This window comes from Electrona antarctica (assembly GCF_951216825.1).
Source record: "Electrona antarctica genome assembly, chromosome: 23".
NCBI lineage: Eukaryota > Metazoa > Chordata > Actinopteri > Myctophiformes > Myctophidae > Electrona > Electrona antarctica.
The window spans coordinates 25,626,641-25,649,351 of NC_136804.1; the positions used below are offsets into that span (position 1 = coordinate 25,626,641).

Here is a 22,711-nt window from a genome sequence, read left to right on the forward strand (position 1 = left end):
CTTCTGGGGGGTCCCTGGAACAACATATTTTGAGATGGGAGTCGGTGGCCAAATACATATATTTTTGCGGGTCCTTGACATGGAAATGTTTGAGAACCACTGACATGGAAACATGGGTTTTTCAGAAAACTGTCAGGATTCAGAAGACATTTGTATAATCGTCCTCGGGTCTAAATGGGTTAAGTGTCATCTACAGTGAATGAATAAATGACAAAATGTAGACAGACGTATAGCCAGAATACGTTTTTAATATATGCAGAGAAAATACTGTCCAGAACAAGAAAAACACCCAAAAATAAAATTCTTTCATACATCAATTGTCCTACTAGTATTGTATTGTACATGATGAAAGATGAAGAAAACATTGCAAATCTATGTGTGGACGACCTGTTTAGGAGAGGTCGGATGGATACCATAGCACAGTGGAAACAACTATCCATTATTTATTTTCTTAGCGATTATTCTATGATTTATTTTTTAATAATAATTGTTTTTTTATCATTTGTTTTATGTGTGCATGTATGTATGCATGCATTATATACACACACACATCAATGAATTTATGTATGGGGGAAAATTTTAATTGAGGTTTAAATCAACTATACCATTTGGTTTAATTAACCACTTATAAAGCCCTTTTTTAATACTTCAACGGTGTCACACAAAAAGGCAGTTCTGCGAGTTTGTAGATCTGCTATTTTTTGCTTTTTTGTATTCATTTTATAATTACATTTAAATCGATTAGTTAGGTTAACTGTTGCAAGCCCTACACAGCACAGCACAGCACAGTGCAGGTACTACACAAGCAAGGCATGGTGAGCCTCTTGTGAGCACATCAAAGAAGGCTCTTAAAACACTAAGACCTGGAAGGCATCTGTGTCGCCTTATAGCTGTTACAAGCTCATAGCGTGGCACCGAGTGCTACAAGCTTGTAGACCTGCTATTTTTTTAAACACATTGAAACAAGAAAGGCAAGTGGCACTGTAGTCGAGGGGCGAGGGCTTATAGTAGACTAGTTCTTGTCATGTTCACGTGTGACTGGCAAGTGGCAGCTCTGATTCCGACCGCGCTAGCTGTTAGCAGCACGTCTCACGAGACCGTATCGGCAAATGTGACTCATCTATAATCACTTCGGAACATGGTGTGCTATGAGGACTGAGTAAATCATACAGTGAAAGAACGCTAACCTTTTGATGTGATTAGAAGCTAGAAGTGTGCTCTGACAAACGTTGAAGAGGGCATTTTGGCACAGAACGCTGCCTCAGCCCAGTGATTAAGTCCTGAAAGAGGCGAGGGAAGGCAGCTATAGAATCGACATTTGGCAGCTTTTTCGGCCCAGAGTGGGTCGCAGTGACCTGACATCCCCACTTTTCCCACATGAAACACTAGCCATACTGAAACATACTGTTGGGCTCCAACACACACTCCCTCACCAGACATGGCCACTTTCCATGTGATAAAACAAGTTAACAACGATACAAACATGCCAACTTGTACAAAAAGCAGAACTCTACAAAGTCTACAAATGGAATGTTTTGCTAGTTAGACTAGTCAGACACGAGAGAGGAATTATCTTGAGCCTGTCTCCATCTAGGCCGGCATGTCGGACTGAATTCGGCTCCTGATATTGGGAAATTAACTGCCCGATTTTGGAGAGAGAAAACAAGCATATAAATAATACAGTATGACTAGAGAAGGGCAACCTGAATACTGGCTTTGTGTGTGATGCATTATTTCAATGCTTAACCTGAACTGCTGAAATGAGCATGATTTAACTCAACGATTTGTCAATGACTTTGTGATTTTAAATAATTTCATACGACCAAATCACGCACTTCGACGAGTGACAATGCACTTGAGCGTTACAACTGATTTTAGGTCATAATCACGAAGAATGATACATTAGTCCTCTAGTTGGCCTCCACTGTAAACTAGACTAATTGAATGTATAGGAGATAATCGTCGTTCATTCTACAAACACAACAATGTAAACCCAGAAAAAAAAGGATAAACGACGGGGAACGATGTTGTGTTCGTTCGGGTTCTTGGCAGTGCAGAGACACTGGTCAGACAGTCCAGACACAAACCGTCCACATGACGGATGTCACATTGCTGCTGTCCAGCCAATCAAAGGGCAGATGGTGAGGGAAGCGGCGCGCGGCCCATGTTCTCGTTGGTGTCGTGATGATGGCTCCGGCTGTCCGACGTTGACTCCAGGAAGGGCAGCTCCTCTCCAGAGCCCTGGAGCTTCAGCATCCTAGTGCTCAGGTCCACGCAGCACTGTGGTTTAGGGACGGGACCATAAGGCGGCGTTAGCGTTTAGCAACCCTTTTCATGTCAAGGTCCATTATTTATTCTGCAATTTAACTCTTGGAAGTGTAAACTGAAACCAAATGGACCCTGATCAAGGGTCCATTTGTTTTCAATTTACGGAGGAACATCGTTCAAAAACATGAAAATATTTTATCTTTGGATGATATCGTCTGGCGATAGCCAATCAAATTCATGTGTTGCTTTGTTTACCCTCCATGCAGAACCATACCACCCACGCTGGGCATGACCTATACGCTGTAGGGTGCATTGCTGGAATTTGGCGGAAGTAGCAGGATTTTGGGGGAAGTCCCACTCAAGGAAATGACGTTGACATGTTTACATTCTACGTCCATGAAACAAGTGTTGTGATTGGTCGGAAAATATCGTATTCGGGGGAAATATATCTGACGAATGTTCCGGCCTGACACTTCCGGCTATGCACTCTCTGCCTTAGGTTGTGACCAGGCTTTTCTCTTCGCAGATGAGTAAGGCTGGGGCCGAGGCTACTTACCACCTATATGAGGACATAGTTAATGAAAGCAGGAAACGTGCGTCTGTCAGCATTATTTTTCGGTATTATCCAAGATACTAAACACGTGAGTTTGCGCACTCATTTGCAAACACAATACAGTGTAGGGTACCGTACGTGATATTTGTAGAATCAGGATCTTACTTTGAGCTCCAGGAGAGTGTGTAGACCAAGGCACAGTTCAAACACCTCGTCCTCTGCAAGACGGCACAAGGAAGAACAGAACCAAGAGAGAGAGAGACGAGGGAATTGGGAACAGATCAAACAGAATGTCCAACTGCACCATGAAAACTCATTTGCACTCTTTATATAGTACGGTACGAGCATGCATACATCTTGAAGTTGTATCATTAGTACAGCTCTTTCATGTTCTACCACCCTCTGTGCGTGCGTGTGTGCGTGCGTGCGTGCGTGCGTGCGCACAGGCCGGGGTATTACTTTACTGAACTGAGGATGGTTGCTCTACAAAGGGTTCATGTAAGGGAGAAGGCTGTGGTTTAAAGTTACGTCATTCTTTGTTATTGCAGGCTGTTGGTGACTGACATGAGACTTGAGTGTGTTTGTCTCAAGCGTGCTCGGCACACATCACCATCCATTCAGGTCAGGTGTCTATCCTGACTATTCTTTGGCTGTGTGATTTCTGCCTGGCTGCGTTAAAGGGATATATATCACCTACCCATAGGCTTAGGCTTATGTGAAGATTCGGTATTTAGATATTTGATATTCATTTTAGCTGCCCCGCCCCCTTCCTATACAAACCCATTGTAACCTCAAACTCCATTTTAACCACGCTAGCTTAATCAAAAACACCCGTTCTGGGAGGCCGTGTTTTTTCAATTTCAATTTCATTTTTAATATCAATATCAACTGTTTGAGCCTAAATTACCACTCTGATATAACCAGTTCATTGTCTCCACCAGGCCGAAGGCATGGGGAGAGAGTATGTTTTGCACTCCGTCCGTGTGTGTGTGTGTGTCCGTCCGTCCGTCCGTCCGTCCGTCCTTCCTTCCGTCCGTCCGTTACCAGCTAATCTCCGGCACCGTTAACCCGGTCGATGCCAAACTTTGCACACACACTCCCTGGATGCCAACGATGAACCTCTGCCCCACATTTTCCAGAACGGCCTGTTATAGCGCCACCATGAGGCAGCTTTTCACATTTTTTTGCTAAAACTGCACCGATCTGCGTGAAATGTTGCATACACACTCCCTAGAGGACAAGGACAAACCTTTGACCTGCATTTTCCGCATCTGCCTTTTATAGCGCCACCAGGAGGCCGACTTTTGTAAAACACATTTTTTGATATTACTCCTCCAGATTCTGTCCAAAAATCTCACAAATCGTTACACAGTATCTCTATGCTCATGTGCTCAAGTCGGATCTGTCCGATATTTCATATTCCATCCTAATTGGCTATAATTGGCTTTCACAGTTTGCAAGATTGCCCCGTTTTGAACAAAAGCCTCAAATCATGAACGCAGCATGCAATTTACGTGAAATCTTTCACACATTTTCTTACTAGGCTGAGGAATATATCCCACCCTTTTCACATTGGCCTGTTATAGCACCACCAACAGGTTGATTTTTGCAAAACACATTTTTGGAACAAAATGCCTCAAATCATCCAATTGCCATCAAAGGCGTATGAAGAAATGGCACCCTTTTCACATTGGCCTATTATAGCGCCACCAGGAGGCCACAACCTGACCTGGCTTGGTGGAGACCTGTGCCCCGAGGGGCACTTTTTCTAGTTTAATTTCTTTCTGGCTGACAGTACCACAATGTCCTGATGTGGTGTGGGCACTCATATGCAAATTATTGAGTCATTATAATACTGATGCTAGATAAACCATGCAGGCTTGTTTCCATCGCATGCCAGCTTCGAAAATCAACAATGGCGGACATTATATAAACAAAATGGAAATGCAAATTTGGAACTGAAGAGTGAAGACTGAAGAGGGGGAGGAATTATACAAAGTCGGGCAATACAGATGACATCACGGGTACCGCCAAATCAGTTGAGCTGTTCCTGAGAGTAAAATTTCCATAATCCATGATGAGAAAGCCTGATTGTTCAAAATTGCGTATTTGTGGAGATAGAAAACAGTACACAGGGGAGCGCAAAGAAAAACACAAAAATAAAGTTGAATTTCATGTTGTAGGACCTTTAAACAAAAGATTCCATATTTTGAAAATTCCTCTAATCTGGTGTGCAGGTGATGACATGCACATGACATGCACAATAGAATTTCATTTTCTTTCTTTTATTTATAATGGGCTTCGGTGGCAATGAGGGCCAAAACTGGTATCCAACCGGTGGCACTGAATGAGTTAACTTAGGATTTCAGCTGTCACCATGTGTTCACAATTCACTTTGCATGACGCGATCGAAATCCATTTCACAGCATGTTGCCTTGAGTTGAACACTGTTCATCGACGCAGACAGTTCTTACCTGTGACGAAGGCTGAGCACTGGACACTCTGTCTGCCTATCTGCAGCTGCAGACCTCTCACTGTGTTGACTAGGCCACACAGTGCACTGTCCTGGACGGGGACTAGTCTGACAACACACACACACACACACACACACACACACACAATGTTCCTTTCACATGCTTGTGTGGTGGACATTTATGGAGGTTGACAACATTGTCTTGTAGAATAATGTCTTTCTTACCCCAGCCTCCGACAGCAGGAGCTGGAGATGTGGTTGTGCAGGCTACCGGTGTTGATGGCTGCCTTAATGTCAGTCTCAAAGCACTGTAGGGAGGCAGACAGGACATGCCGGGTTTTAGTGGCAGCAGACAATACAATATTCCACTCGCAGCAAAGGAAATAGCCTGTCACAGTCATACAGAGAACCTTGAAAAGAGAATGATTGTTTTGCTTTGAGTGAATACGAGAGCGCAACCCTTTGACACAGTGTTTGTTTGCCAGCGAGGTGTGAATGTGGAACAGACAAACTGAGATACAAACTCCCACGTCCATGGATAATCAGTGTTTTATAATCATCATCATCATACTATAATTCACTGAATGTCTGTCTGAAACACTGTTGTATCTCCTCACTGGCTGCACCAAACACTCCATAATATTATGGAGGTCTTAACGAAGCCCTTTTTTTCTCTTTTTTAAATTATTGATTAATAATTAATTTATTAGTGTATTAAAATGACCCATCCACCCAACTCACATCAAGTATTTTTCCCTCAGAAACCGTCTGAGCTACAGTTACAACACTTGGAGGGGAGGTTCATAATAATTATTAAAATTAATGTAATGCAAAATTACATCAGTCAGCCTCATGGTGGTGCTATAACAGCCCACTTTACATTTCACCTTTTAACTCTTGAACCGTAGGTCGTAAAATCAAAATTTAACTTTCCCTGGACTCCTTGGTTCATGACGCATCTCCCCATATAGGCCACGTCCATTTGCGTCAGGATAGATTTCCGCCATTTTGACCTTGATTCAAAACACACTTTTTGCTCTTCCACCTACAGCTTTTGAGCAAATCTCACAAAATGGTACACATGATCTCCGTCTATCTAATCTATCCGATTACAACACTACAGGCAGAGGGTGCCTGTTTTACACAAAATGACAAATCACCAACGGAATGTCCAATCCACCCCAAATTTCATTCACATGTCGAGGGTGGTTTAATCTAGCCTGGTTAATAAACCAGACCGAATCAGCCGTTGGCAAAAAAAAGTTGCCTACCAGCGGATTACGGTCTGGCGAGGCTCAGTAGCACGCCTCTTTCCTACAGCAGAGAACAGGTCGGACCAATCGGGACACGGTATGCAATATAGGCGGGCTTTGGTACAGTGACGTTCAATGCTTGAGACTTTTGACTGACAGTAGCTCTGACCAATTGCGTCAAAGAGAAAATGTTCCCCGGGAAATGAAATCCAAGTGGAGCCAGCCCAGACTGATATACCGCGACAGTGTTGTGTGATATTAGTCTGGCTTATTAGCCAGGCTAGGTTTAATCAGGCGAGCCCAAAGCAATTCCATTTTCATCCATAGGGGGCGCCGCAAATGCAGAATTTTAAAAGGTTTATTGCAAAAATAAATCTGCTACGTTTGCGATAGCGTAGCCTACGTGCGCTATAGGGAGACAACTCCAATTCCCTCCCAATCAGTAATGTGATCTATTACATCGCATTACCCACACTGTACATAATTTGGTGTTCATATATTCAGAACGGATAATGTCTAGTGGTTAATAATTTGGCGTCCAGGTTGTTTGTTTATAGCATCTTGTCTGTATTCATCTTCTATCAGGGTGAGGGACTGTTAAATATTAACTATTCTGTTAAACAATGCAAGCTTTTAGTCAAGAAGACTTGAAACAGCATAGCATAAAAATAAAATCACTTTATTTGCATTTCTAGCTCAACCATTGAGGCCTAATACTGCTGATAGCCCAGCATTTAAGATGCTGATTCCACAACTTGCGATTTACACTTTGATCCTTGAGGTTCCCAGGAAGCCTGATTCTTGTTGAATGCATTACTAATGCATTCAATATTAATAATTACCCCAAACATCCATGGGTGAGGATATAACTAGTCAGTCAACTAAATCTGCGCGGAATGTCAGACATACAGTATTATTGTTCAGTACTGCTGAGGTCAGCAGTGAGTCTTCTAACCTTGACCCCCTGATACAGCACGTTGTGTATCAATCTGTCGCTCTTTATCTTCATGCTAACTGCGCCGAAGAGCAGCTTGTCCCGATGCTACGTGCGGACTAGCTCATGTCACAATGCGTCACAATGCTGTGAGCGTGATTCATGACAAAGGGGAAGCAGCCATTTGAAGACAGATGTCACTGTAATGGTTATGGAGGCTGTTTGTCTGTATAACGGTCTTGTTATGAAGTTCCACCTTTAAAACACACTCTAGCAAAAGTGGGGTCCTTTGGGGGGGTATCAGGGGGCCCCCAGCAAAATGAGTTACAATCATTTTACCCACTTTAACCACATTTATACTTTGGCTATTTAAAAATGGCACAAACTCGTAGCTCATAGTCTGTCACATCGTGCCACACTATGAGCTTGAAGATCTGCAATGTTTTGTGTAAATCTTTCATTATATACTAGAAGCTCGGCCGGCATATAGATTAGAAGCTCGAATAGAAGGGGGAGGGGCCTGTAGTAGTGACGCATTTGACATCACAGCAAGCTGGACAGTAGGTATTTTCAGATGGTGATCCGTGGCCAAATAGATATATAATTCTGGCGGTCCTTGACACGAAAACGTTTGAGAAACACTTCTCTAGTCGATGTCATGCCTTCCCTCTGCAAGTAGGAAAAACGTGAGAAGAAACGCAGCCTGTCGATGTAATCATAGCATATGGTCGCACCGTGTCTGTGAAATGAGCAATCTGGTGCCTACCCCGTGTTGTCAAGTGTGTGTGTCAGTCACACTGCGGACTGCACATGCAACATGACATGCTTCCATTTGGGAATATAACACAAACCCAGCGACGTTATTTGAATCCACTTTGCCTCTGACATTTCGGGGCTTTCATGAGTGTTGATTTGTAAACTAAATCTATTACTAAATTGTTTTGGTGACTACCTTTTTTCACTGAAGAACACGTATTAAAAAAGCTTAAAAACTTACTTTTTATGTTAGATCGACTATTTTCAGCATGTAACCAAGTGTAAAATCAGCCATGATGACGCCATCAAGGCCTGCCAAAGTACATTTTAGTTGACTAAAACTAACCCTAAAACATTTCAGTTTACTAAAATATGACTAAAACTAAATGAAAATGTATTCAAAAGAATATGACTAAAACAAAATCAGAATTTGCGGTTAAAAGGTGCTTGAAAAGCGCCTGGACTACATTTGCACCCACCACTACTGATGACCGTAAAGACGACTTTAGTGGCAACCTAGTCATGTTTGGCTGCCTCCTAAACTAATGATAGTCTGAACGGCATAAAAACCCATACTCTGAACGCAGCAACGCAGAGCGAGTGGCAACAGAAGCTAATGTTATGAGCTAACTGGAGCGAGAGGACAACCATAACAAAACACAGTGAGGGAACCAACAAAAGAACGTCAGAAACGAACGAAAACGGGCACTACAAGAGCTTGTTGCACCTGGCAGTTATGACTGAGAGTCATTCTTGTTTGATGAATACGTATAGTGATGGCTTGTCACCTGTCTCCTGCGACCACGCACATAAATCCCTAGACCACATCACACTGCATCCACTTGACTCATGGGTATGTTCCCTCTTAGATTAAAGTATTTAATTCACCATGAGTCATTCAGTAGACACATACGCATGCGCACGCACGCACGCACGCACGCACGCACGCACGCACGCAGGCACGCACGCACACACACACACACACACACACACACACACACACACACACACACACACACACACACACACAGTGAATCCATATGTGGGTAGAAGAGCCGCCCGCCTCAGTCCTCGGAGGCAGACAGGCTTATCAGCAGGCCCACAACCCTCTGCCTTTGTTTCGCTGTCAGCGGTGCAAAAATCCACTCTTCAGCTGCTGCGATGTTTAAAAATAGCTCCAGAATGAGTAACTAACGAGCACTCTGCATAAGCAAAAACCTGCACGAAGCATAATGAGTGATAAAGTAAAATGCTGAATTTGGTGGAAATGTCCTAAATGTACCTTAAAGTTAACCACTTTAAGCATCATGTACACACACTACATTTCTACACCACAGTACTTCAACACTAGTTTGTATAGAGAGAAAGATTTGTGTGATCCTGGTATTGATTTCTCTCCTGCAGTATGACAGATGACTGTAACGTACATGTCTTGGCATTCAGGATTCTGGATTCAAGCATGTTTTATTTGTCACAAGCTGCACAAATTATCTGTGGCATAATTCCGCAAGACTGTGCTAAATCTACTAATGGCAATAATAATACAATATAACGATATGAATAGAATTATTTGAATTATACTGTAGAATATATATGTTCATAAACACCTGGCAGTTATCACTGAGTCATTCTTGTTGTTTTGTACTTTGACATTTTGACATTCTCTGGGAAACAGCTCAAGCATGCATGACTACATCCCTCCCAAAAGAGACACAAAGCCCTTGATAAATGAGTACATTCACCTATTAATAAGTATTCTGTCTATTCACTGTGTTCTAGTCACAGATCAAAGATCGGATAATGCACATTTGACCCGCACCGCTGGCATAGTGGTAAACAAGAGCGATGTTTGGAACTAAAGTAGAACTTAACAGTATCTGTTAGGTGACCGTCGTGTCGGGTAGGACTATATCACAGGGGCGGGTGGGACGCACGGAAATCTCGAACTATCCGCTTTCTATCGGCAATGTGTTTGTTTAATAAAAATCCACTGTAGACATGTTATGAGCTCCTTTCTGTCAAGAAATTCCTTGCAGGAGATTTTTTTCTAAGTGCTGGAGTTTGGAAGTGCTCGTTGACTATCACTCAACAGCCCATGCCTACCACCTGTTTTGAATTTGCACATAATGCAGGAGGCAGCAGGAGGTTGCTTTACTGATAACGAGTGCTTCCAAACTCTGACACCAAAATAATCATCTGCAAGGAAGTAGCTCATAACATGTGGATTTTTATGAAACAAACACAGTGCAGATAGTAAGAGGATAATTCAAGCTTTTCGTGCAGCTGCAATGTTGGTGAGTTTGACGTTGTTTAATGCCATCAGATAGGACTTGGGAAGTTGCACCTAGTTAGCACCTTGCTGGCAAGATGGCAGCCGTGTGCATATCGTTAATTAGCCGATGGAGTGTAAAGTATATTATAGGGAGTCCATAGGGAGATCATCTTCTGATGAAAGCTTTCACTAACGGCGACCATTACGGGCCGATGAGATGCTGCTCATCTGTGCAGCGGACAGAAGAAATGAAGGGCATAAATAATGAAGCCATTTGGTGCAGAGGGGTGCCATCTTCTATTCCTCTCACGTTCCCTTTTAGTTTTTTAGATTTTTTTATCCCCCACATTATGGCCTATAATACTCTGGTTCTCAAAGTGGAGTCCGGGGAATCCAAGGGGTCCCCAGCAACAGTAGAAAAAAAAATTAGGCCCTATTTTATATTTGGGCTATTTTCGAAAACTTGAAAAGAATCATGACAAATCTCTTATGGGGGTCCCTTGGAACAACATATTTTCAAATGAGGGGGTCCATAGCCAGAAACGTAACGATTTGGGGGTGCTTGACATGACGATGTTTGAGAACTACCATTACAATGGACAGAGATAGAAAGAGCAATTAAACAAATCTGTCATGAATGAGTGACGGACAGAGATATACACAAGTTCCCAAAAATATGGATGCCATCCCTGGCAGTGTTGACAGTATGAGTTGAGTATACAGTATGTTCTATATATCTGGCTTCTATGGTGCAACCGTATGTGCATCTTTCACTAATGGACTCGTAAATATCTGATGGTCATCAATCACACCCACATTGCTGCCTTTACACTAGCCTGGAACTCACCTATGCTTTTTATGGCATAGGCAGCTCCCGGCAGGATCCGCCGGCAGAAACTATGCGCAGCTGCTAGACATGAGACTAATTAATTAGAGCGACAGAGAGAGAGATGAGTGTGTGTGTATATATGTGTGCGTGTGTGTGTCAATTTAACAAAGGTGCAGACGATCAGAAATCAGCAGAGAGTGAGTGATGTTTGCGCTACTCTATGCCGAATTGAAGTGGACTCGGACCCAGACTTTTTTTTCTCCCTGGAAATAAAAACGTCTGGGTTTCCGAGGCTACCTTTACACTGACTGGCAGATGCAAAAGATGCAAAGCTAGTGGCGCAGTTCAACGCACCATAAAACAAGTCCTTTTTTTGTGTCTCTTGCATGTATTGTTAAGCTTATTTTTCTGTCATTTGTTGTTTTGTATTGTTGTGTACTATTTGACAAAAATCACACCTGTGTGAACTGAGCTGCTCAACAACACCGCTGGCTGGCTGCAGTTAATAGTTATAGTGCTCAGTGTGAATGGCCCTTTAGGCTGCTCAGCAGTGCCACTTTAGGTCACCCAGCGGCATTGCAGCTGTTTGTACTCTAAACGGACGGACGGACATACAGACATACACACGACACATGGTCATTGGAGCGCTTAGGCACTGCTCAAAATGAGGCATTAGTTCTTACTTTGCACTGAACGAGCAGGGCGGTGAGGGTAGGACGCGGCGGGCCGTGCGTGGCCTCTGTCTTCCCAGACATCCGTCCGGCCCTGGCCGCCGCCTCACTGTCCTCCTCCTCCTCCTCGTCCGACCGCAGGCTCCTCTCGCTGCTCTCCTCCTCCGGGGACCCCCCCTCCTCCTCCTATAGGGTGACCACATCCAAACTGTTCAGTTGAGGGACAGAAGTATCGCTTTTGTGGGACGGGACGGGGCGTGGTTTAATATAGCAACGTATTACTGAAGTTGCTATTAAATGCCTTGATGTCATATCCGACCATAGGCCTAATATTGCCTATCATTTTGTTATTAAAACCCCTATACATCTACAGTTGATTTAGTCAAACATGTATTTTGGCGGGCCTTGATGCAGTCGTAATGACTGTTTTCAGCATGCAACTAATTGTAAAATGACTTATACTGGATCTCTTGTCCACTAGTCCCTTCCTAACATTTTAGTCTAGTTTTTATTTGTTGACGAAATTGTCAGTATATTTAGTTTTAGTCATCGTAGCTTTAGTTCTGGTTTTCATTTAGTTTTCGTCAGTGGAAAAAGGTAGTCGACGGACATTTTTCGTCTTAGTTTTAGTCGACGAAATCAACACTGCACCCTATACCTCCTCCTCAGCGGAGCCCCCCTCCTCCGTGGTGGTAGAGTCGTCGGCTGTGCTCTCGCTCCTCTCCTCGTCCTTGCTGTTCTCCGCTAGCAGCAGCGGGGACGACGCTATGATGCAGCGGGAGGTCGCGTTGAGCTCGCGTTGAGGGCTGCCGCCGCGGGGCGCCTCCCCGCCGCCGCGCAGTCTGGTGACGTTGCCCTCCAGGAGGCGCCGCTGGACGATGCTGTGAGGTTGCTGTGGTGGGGACAGAGTATAAGAGAGAGATGTCACAATGTCAGCCTTGGACCTTGACATACTGTAGTGTAGACCAGGGCTTCTCAAAGTGGGGTCCAGGGACCCCTAGGGTTACTTGAAAGATGGAGTGCCATGATTTTTGTATTTTTTCCAGTTTATGTGTTTATGAGATGACAGTACATTATTAGACCACAGATCAACATTCAGCTCAGCTATCAGTTTGCTCCCTGTAGCACTGATAATCATAACAGTGTTCATATTCACTTCTCATTTTGAGATTAAACATTGAGCCTGTTTAGATCTTGCCGTCGAAAAACAACCTGTTTCCCCAATGGATCCAATATAGTTATTATTTACCATAGTCACAAGCCTCTGTTAATAATTGGTTCAATATTTATAAAACAAAAATAGCAGATATGCAAGCTCACAACGCGTCATCATAATGGGATGCATTGTGAGATTGTAAATCTGTGGTATTTTTGCAATTCTTTGTGAGACACTGTTGACTGAGAAGTAGAGCATTCATTTACAATAAATAAAAAAATGAAATATCGAGATACAAGAATTCTGACCGACAATATACAATTGAAATCAGTCTCCCCATCAGGCCTATCTAGACATTAGATGGTCAGATATTACCTTTTCTGACTGCTACTACTGCTACCCACTTTCCTGACGCAATCAACAGACCACTTTGCTCTGTTGAAGTGCTCAGCACTTTTGAACAAATTGCTGTCTTCACTTTGGACTGGAGCAGGCAATTTCTAAATGTTATTGTGAAAGCTCAACAAACAGTCACAGATGGCTCCATGCCTTGCTCTTCTTTTTCTTTGTGTGCCTCCCATCCATCATCCATTATTCCAACAGTACTTTGTTTGCCAACAATGGGTAGGGAGACATTTCTACTATCGCAGGGGTTCTCAATGTTTTTGGCTGGGGACCCCCGGAAATGCTTTGGCCATGTCCCGCGACCCCCACCCCACCCCCAATACAAACTGACTGCAAAAATAACCTTAATAATAGAGAAAATATATCTCAAATGAATACTGAAACCAGATATAATCATTAAGGAAAGTTTATGTATGTACCATGTGTACTATGTAAACTCTTCATTTCCATTTTTCCAGCCATTCAGTTGCAAAAAAAATAATTTGGGGACCCCCCAAAATAATTTGGCGACCCCCCTGAGGGGTCGCGACCCACGGGTTGAGAACCCCTGTACTATCGGATAGTAGAAGAGGACAGTAACTATAGTAACTAGTAACTATCCAAGCTCCATTACTGGAGTTTCGGGTCGATTTGAACCACATTCTTAAATTGGTTTGAAATGCCATTCAAATCCTATTTTCAAAGATGTGTCTCAGTCTGGAGCGTCAGACAGCTTTGTCGTAGGACAGTGTCGCAAGCTGGAAAACGATCCACAAGCTCAGATGCATTTTCAACCTATCTTCATGTAATTGGTCCTCACTAATGTTCATGATAAAATGCCACCATTTCTGTGTCTCAGGGCTGTGGGCAGACACCTTTTTTTAAACAAGATTTTTCTTTAAAAATATTTAGACTTTTATTATCGTGATAACAATTGCTTCCATCATCGCATTGCAACTTTTCAGGAATAGAAAGCATGCAGTTTCTATTAGCTTGGATTCCCCATCGATGGACAGGTTTCTGAACTGCCCACAGCCCTCCTATGAGACACAGAGTAGAAAAAAATTGTGGCAGTTTATCATGAAGGACCAATTGGTGAGGAGTCGGACCAATTATAGGTAGGTTGAAAATTGGTGAAGTGGTTTTTTAATGATTTAATTGTGTTGTGTTGGCATCGAACATTGGAACATTACGTATAGAATTTAAAATTCTGTTTTGCGTTTAGGCTTTGTAATCACAAATAGATATTTGAGATATGATAGATGACTTAAAAAAAAACTATTTTTGGAAAATGTATGGACATTTTTCAACATGGAAACGGTTGACGATTATGCAAGATTATTATCTGAAGTAATTGTGATTTATTTATGTAAAAATTGTGACAGGCCTATTAATACGCGCCGTGTGAAGGGAAGCGCACACGCGGTGAGGTAATTGGCTGCTAGGTGAAAGGTGTGCTCCTAATGCGTATCAGTCAACAAGGCAGAGCCAGCAGGGTGTGAAGAATACATTTTATGTAAGCGCTCTCTCTCTCTCTGTGTCTCTCCAGTGGTGGAAATTAAGTAACTAAGTACATTTACTCTAGTACTGTACTCAAGTAAAATTGTGAGGTATACTTGAGAATTTGTTTTTCCAACCCACGGCCCCACGCACACGCGCACGCACACACACACACACATACACACACACACACACACACACACACACACACACACACACACACACACACACACACACACACACACACACTTGAGAGTCTTTCCAGTAGCTTAAAGATGACAGCCACTTACGAAATGTCATTCCAGCCTCTCTCTCTCTCTCTCCCGCTCTCTCTCTCCCAGCTCTCTCTCTCTCTCTCGCTCCCTCTCTCTCTAGCTTGGAGATGACAACCGGTGGGCCAAATGTAATTCCAGTCTCTCTCTCTCTCTCTCTCTCTCTCTCTCTCTCTCTCTCTCTCTCTCTCTCTCTCTCTCTCTCTCTCTCCCCCCCCCTCTTCTCCACTCCCTGTAGCTTGGAGCCAAATGTAATTCCAGTGTCTCGCTCGCTGTCTGTCATCATGTATGATGTTGGGCAGGCCAGGGTGCCCTGCCTCTACAACCAGGGTCAGTTTGCCATGGAAATTGTGTCCTGCTGCCTGCAGCTCCACAGTGACGCGCTGAGCATGTGACCAGCATGTAGCCTACAGTGTGCTGCATGTGGTCTATATATGATTCACATGTACAGTGTGCTGCATGTGGTCTATATATGGTTCACATGTACAGTGTGCTGCATGTAGTCTATATATAGTTCACATGTACAGTGTGCTGCATGTAGTCTATATATGGTTCACATGTACAGTATGCTGCATGTGGTCTATATATGGTTCACATGTACAGTATGCTGCATGTGGTCTATATATGATTCACATGTACAGTGTGCTGCATGTGGTCTATATATAGTTCACATGCACAGTGTGCTGCATGTGGTCTATATATGGTTCACATGTACAGTGTGCTGCATGTGGTCTATATATGGTTCACATGTACAGTGTGCTGCATGTGGTCTATATATGATTCACATGTACAGTGTGCTGCATGTGGTCTATATATGATTCACATGTACAGTGTGCTGCATGTGGTCTATATATAGTTCACATGCACAGTGTGCTGTGGTCCATATGGTTCACATTTTTTATTTTACTTTTATTTAAAACACATTGAGACTGCGTCTCTTTTTCAAGTGGGAACTGGCCAAGAGGCAGAATACATAATTACACTTTCAAACGCTACATTGTACATGTCAAGTTTTACAACAACCAAATAATAAATCCATGCACAAATACCTCCAGAAGCCTATATAGAAAATATACAATAATACTCAGAAATAGTACAATAACAAATAACCGGGTACAAGAACATTTGTACACAAAAAACAAGTACATTTATGGACGGGAACAACACAAACAATAAATATATGGGCATCTGCGAGGGCTAGCAAAACATAGCAAAACATTATTCAGGATTTCAATTCAAATATAGCAAAAATAGCTGATCTACAAGCTCAAAACGCATCGCAGTATTTTTTGCTACGACAGTAACATGCACTGTGGCCCTCTGGAGTGAGTGTGGAAATATAGTGGCCCTCTCCATCGTCAGAGTTGCCCACCGCTGGCTTAGATCATGAGTCCACTCCATGGCCAGTATATGTCCTATGGCAGTGTTTGTGAATATCAGTGGCCGACGGGAAAGAAATAAAGTTGTACCCAAGCTGTTCCCTAGCAACACAATTCATCATGCTCAACAAGAGACTTGTCATCTGTCATCTGCTGTTAAACACATCAACCCCCCTGTGACATGTTCCATTGTGAAACACTAGTGTCTCATGGAATTGCTTTTTTATTTTGATCTGATCGTTTTGTTTGTCACTCACATTATATTCTTAATTTCTTCAACATAACATTCTTTTGTCCCCATTTTCAGAGGACTTGAAACATCAACCGTGGTATTTCACTTTGTGTGTGGAGTCGTAGTGGCATACCCTGCTCGCTCTTTGTCTGTGGAGTCGTAGTGGCATACCCTGCTCGCTCTTTGTCTGTGGAGTCGTAGTGGCATACCCTGCTCGCTCTTTGTCTGTGGAGTCGTAGTGGCATACCCTGCTCGCTCTTTGTCTGTGGAGTCGTAGTGGCATACCCTGCTCGCTCTTTGTCTGTGGAGTCGTAGTGGCATACCCTGCTCGCTCTTTGTCTGTGGAGTCGTAGTGGCATACCCTGCTCGCTCTTTGACAACAAATCAAAAGCTATGTTTACTTTTGTTGGGCGCCGCTGTGGTTTCACACACTGAACTGACACTGAACATGGAGGGGGAAACTGACAAACTGAAACACAGTCTCTCTTTGTTCACTGAATAAATAAAATAAGGCGGCCGTTGCGACCTGAATACTGATGGTGTGTTCCAGTCCAAACCGCCTCAAAGTTTAAGTGTCACCCATGACACTAGCACTTAACAATGTGACAGTGTGGCCTCCTTTTCCCCAATCACTCTCTCTCCCCCTCTGGTTGTCACTCTGTGTGGTGTGTGATGAGTGTGCGCGTGTGTGTGCACGCGTGCAAATGTGTGTGTGCGCGTGCGTGCATGTGTGTGTGTGTGTGTGTGTGTGTGTTCCCTTCGCTCTCCGGGTGAGATTAGAGGTTAATTGTCGTGTGCGGACTAATTATATCTGACAGCAACAGGCTCCACTCCTCCTCTCTCTGTCTCTCGTCATCTCCGTCCAGTCACGTGAGCACAACATCTAATGTGCTGTTCCGATGCGGGTCCCCAGTGACCGTCTTGTCACATAGACCAGACCAGGGCGCTTGGTAGCAGCCAGGCAGCCACATACAGCTGCTCTCATCTCCCTCCCTCCTACGTCGCTCGTTCTTGCTAAAACACCCCTTTCTCTCCATCTCTCTCTCTCTCTCTAAATTCTACCCCCACCCCGTGTTTTCTTGTTTTCGGGTATTTTTATCCCCCTGTCTTCCTGCGAGGCGTGCTCAGCGCAGCCGAGGGTGAATGTTGTTGCTGCCTCATCATCGCTGCTCCAGATGAGACACGCAGGGCAGGCAGGCAGGCAGACAGGCAAGACAGACAGACAGACAGACAGACAGACAGACAGACAGACAGACAGGGGGCTCAAGCTGCCCGAGCAGTGCTGCAGCCCATCTAATTGGCCCAAATGCTAATATATAAGCCTGTGATCTGAATCAATTCAACAGAGCTTGTTTTGGAGACAACAGGCACTCTACCAAAAAAGATGAAATATCTCCCTAGCCTAGAGCCCATCAGCCAGTCACACTGATTGTTCTGTTGTTTACACTCCATCCTTTGAAGAGCGAGTCGTCTCATTAGTCTCATTAGAAAACTGTAAATGGTTATAGAGAGCTGTGAAAGGGAATCCTTGGAGAGTGGTTTTAATTTAGTGAATGAGACCTTGCGAACGCATGTCACTCAGAATGAATGAACACATCGTTGTTTTGACATAACATAATAATCTCTCACAGCGCTTTGGATGAATACGATTTTGAAAATGAGAATGTTGGGGAAAGTTCTTCTGATCTATTGATTAATTTTGTTGTGCAAGACTCATTACAAAATACCAAACTCTGTGACACAATTGATCCAGAACTTAACCTTTTTCTTCACATTGATCTTCAATCAACAGTTTCTCATTTGAAGTGAGAAAAAGAAGTACCACTTCCCATTGTAGATTATACGGATATTGTCTATCAGAACACCACAGATACTAATCTCAAACCTCTTAATGTAGTATATAACTCCCTGTGTTGATTTGTACTGAGGTGTCCATACAGAACACACCACTAGCTATGTTCTCTGTATAGTTCACTTCGCCTAATTAAGGCAAGAAGGTAACTTCACCGTTACCTATTCCTTTTTAAATGTGTTCACTTCAACTGTCCTTCGGAACAAATGAGGGGGTTTTGGGGCGAAATAGTGTGAATGCCCGAAACATTCACGCTATTTCGCCTCGAAACCCCCTCATCTGACCAATATTCTACATTTAAACCCATACAACTGTCTTTATCTCAGCTCTGCTCATGCAAGCTCAGAAACGCCGCACTTTCACACAAGATCGTGCACGCACGCACGCACGCACGCACGCACGCACGCACGCACGCACGCACGCACGCACGCACGCACGCACGCACGCACGCACGCACGCACGCACGCACGCACGCACGCACGCACGCACGCACGCACACACACACACACACACACACACACACACACACACACACACACACACACACACACACACACACAAAGAGGCCAGCTTCAGTGACAGAAAAGAATAAAGTCTGAAATTGGACATTTTCGGATTAGAGAAAAGGGTGTCTATAGGGGAATGAGTGCATGTGTGTGTTGACAGACAGGCAGTGAAAGGTACAGTGTATTGATTCACTTTGGAGTACCTTTGGGGAACAAATGTGTGATGTCGGCTACACACAATATCCCAGCTGAGGTGTTGATGGAATCACAGTCTGCACACTGAGACACACACACATTATTTGTTTCTCTCTCACTTTCTGTTCCAAAGGTAAATGGGACTGCATTTTATATAACACTTCTCTCCAACCACTCAAATGTGCTTTACAAAGTAGTTCACCTTCGCCTCTTCATACACACAGACACAAACAGATAGCAGATACATTGTGTGCTATAACAACCCACGTATATCCAGAGGAGTTGTCTGTCTGTGGCAGCAGGACACGCCAACCCACAGCCAGAAGGATTCGGGAATCAAACACGGCCCGGTTGTCAGTTGACAGAGGGTGCCAGCATTTATTCTAACTAGACTGATGACCATTGGATTGGGCTACTCAGGAACCCCATGTACCCATCTGTCTGTGTCCCTTTTTTGCCCTTATATGGAGATCTCTCTGTCTGACCTCGTCCCTTTTGCCCATTAGATGTAGTACCCGATGTCATCAGTATGCCACTATATGGCCATATACAGTATGGGCATTTTGGGATGGATCGGTAGTTCCTCCATTTATGCCTATATATGGGCACATTGGTCGGATTGGCGGTTCTGGACAACCACCTATCCGACCGACTCGATACAATTTACAATTTACAATTTAGGCATTTAGCAGACGCTCTTAATCCAGAGCGACTTACATTAGGCAAGAACAAAAGTATGGGAATACATCACATATATAAAATGCATTTATCAAGAAACATGCGTAAGCTAAGAACGTAACTAGAACATATCTATATAATGACGCTATACATATTAACTATACATATATACTATACTATGCTATACATATGTTCTATGATGTGCTATGACTACATACAATGCAATTATTGTGCTGTCTACATGACATGCTATAAGTCTGTTTCAAATGCTATCTAAGTCTAAAAAGTGCTATCTAAGGGGGTAGGATAAGTGCTATGGGCCATGATGGAGTCTGAAAAGGTGGGTCTTCAGACTACGGCGGAAGATTGGGAGTGATGCTGCAGTTCTGATTGCAACGGGGAGTGCATTCCACAGTTTTGGGGCCAGAAGGGAGAAGAGTTTGGGACGTGTGGAGCGTTGTCCCGGCGTTTTTAGTGAGGGTACTTCCAGCTTTCCTGCGTTGGCTGATCTGAGTGTGCGGGAGGGTTTGTACTGCCCTCCCTTGGGTCTTTGCTCCTCGGCGAGTTTGAAGTCGATTGCTCAAGATGGTTCTCGAGATAGGTGAACTACAGACACACTGGTACACACGCACGCACACAGTGGTTTCGTGCATTTTTAAGAGGATGCTGGAATGCCACCGTGCATGGCCTTATTAAATCATTCATGCTCCGTCGACCGAGTTCACGTTGCCCATCTTGTCTCCTCTCACTTCACTCTTGCGCTTGAATGATGGCTTGTGTTTGGTCTTTTTGTGTGTCCACTGGTCCCTGAGTCTGGCCACTGCTGCACAACATGTCTGGAGTGATGATGCTGCTGCGAGTGAGAGGGCCCTGTGCCTGTGGGCTAAAGATAAATCCACTCTTCTTACATAACAGACAGGCTCCAGCGTTGAATTAAGGAATGGTCTGGACAGGCCTGCTACAGCCCAAGTGGAGGGAAAAAGCAGGTTCTAGCTAAATATATTATATTTTCGCTGTCAGGCGGAAAAGGAAGAAAATAACCTGTGGTCCAATAGATCCAAGGTTATGGTTATTATTTTGTCACAAGCTCTTGTTAATACTTTTCATTGGTTAAAAACTCACAGACAGGCTTCACCCCAGCAGTATCCCTTTTTGGGCGTGTAAGTGAACTTAAAGGACAACTTTGTTTTTTTCAACCAAGGTTCATGTTGTTATGAGAGAAAGTAAAAGATTAGTGTTAATTTTTTTTTTCATTTGCTGCTTTCTTTAGTTTTAGCGATTTTAACTATTTTTGACAAGGGGGCGGGGGCATTCGAACATGGAGCTAAATATGTGATTATATGTTGATTTATTTTATTTATTATTTACTATAGTCCTACTAGACCCCAGAAAATTACATCTGGTCACAAAAGATCACGGGAACTACTGGTGTGAACTTGTGAAGGAGGAGGTGACAAACTGACATATTGAGCCTACAACACACAGTATGGGCATTTTGGGATGGATCGGTAGTTCCTCCATTTATGCCTATATATGGGCACATTGGTCGGATTGGCGGTTATGGACAACCACCTATCCGAGTGACTCGATGCCAGGCACTGCCCTCCCTTGGGTGCTCCTCGGTGAGTTTGAAGTCGATTGCTCAAGATGGTTCTCGAGATACGTGAACTACAGACACAAGCACGCACACAGTGGTTTTGTGCATTAATAAATAAATATCCTTTTTTTCTTTTTTTTTTTACAAAGTTTTAGATATTTCAAAGGATTCAAAATAAATCAGAAATGTTAAAAAAGTCTATAGTTTTTCAAAGAATATAATGAATGATATATATCCAAATATATAAATTAAGAAGTCGTGAAATAATATAACTACAAAATTGTAAATTGGCTATTTTCACTAGTTTGGGTCCCTGGGAGACATAAAATGTCTCTCTTCCCGAGCAAAATAGTTTGGGAGCCACTGAAACAGTGTATAAACTGAAGGAAATTTGAATAAAATATGAAATCTAGAGATAGAGAGCTTCCCGTCCGACATGACGCTAGTGTGTCGCAGGGACGCACTCCAAATCCAACTCTTGACACTGAGTGCCAAAAAAGAGCCATTCTTTTTTATAGTCTTTGATATGACTCAGCCAAGAATTGAACCCCCGACCTCCCAGTCTCAGGGCTGACACTCTAAACCAGTGCTACTCAACCCGAGAACCGTGGGGCGCATGTGGCCCCTGCGCTTAAAGGACCACTTCACCACTTTTCAACATCTCTTCATATAATTGGTCCTCACTAATGTTCATGATAAAACACCACCATTTTTTTCTGCTAGGTCTGTGTCTCATAGGAGGGCTGTGGGCAGTTCAGAAACCCATCCACCAGTGACATCATCGTTAGGCAGATTTTTTTTAGACAATATTTGTTTTAAAATATATTTAGATTTGTATTATCGTGAGAACGATGGCTTCCATTTTTGCATTGCAACTTTTCAGGAAAAGAAAGCCTGTAGTTTCTATTGGCTTGAAATCCCCATCGATGATGTCACTGGTGGACGGGTTTC

At 43.4% G+C, this 22,711-nt stretch overlaps 1 protein-coding gene across 1 annotated transcript in view; it reads right to left on the reverse strand.

Moving 5' to 3' along the window:
• Positions 1 to 228: 228 nt before the first annotated feature.
• Positions 229 to 22,711, reverse strand: part of nrip2 (nuclear receptor interacting protein 2) — a 28,740-nt gene continuing 6,257 nt past the window's right edge. Inside the window, exons 2-7 of the mRNA XM_079494038.1 lie at positions 12,668 to 12,901; positions 12,022 to 12,195; positions 5,520 to 5,602; positions 5,296 to 5,402; positions 2,987 to 3,039; positions 229 to 2,280 (exon numbers count right to left, since the gene is read on the reverse strand). Of these exons, the coding sequence (XP_079350164.1) occupies positions 2,128 to 2,280; positions 2,987 to 3,039; positions 5,296 to 5,402; positions 5,520 to 5,602; positions 12,022 to 12,195; positions 12,668 to 12,901 (804 nt within the window). The 3' untranslated portion in view covers positions 229 to 2,127. The remainder of the gene's footprint in view (positions 2,281 to 2,986; positions 3,040 to 5,295; positions 5,403 to 5,519; positions 5,603 to 12,021; positions 12,196 to 12,667; positions 12,902 to 22,711) is intronic.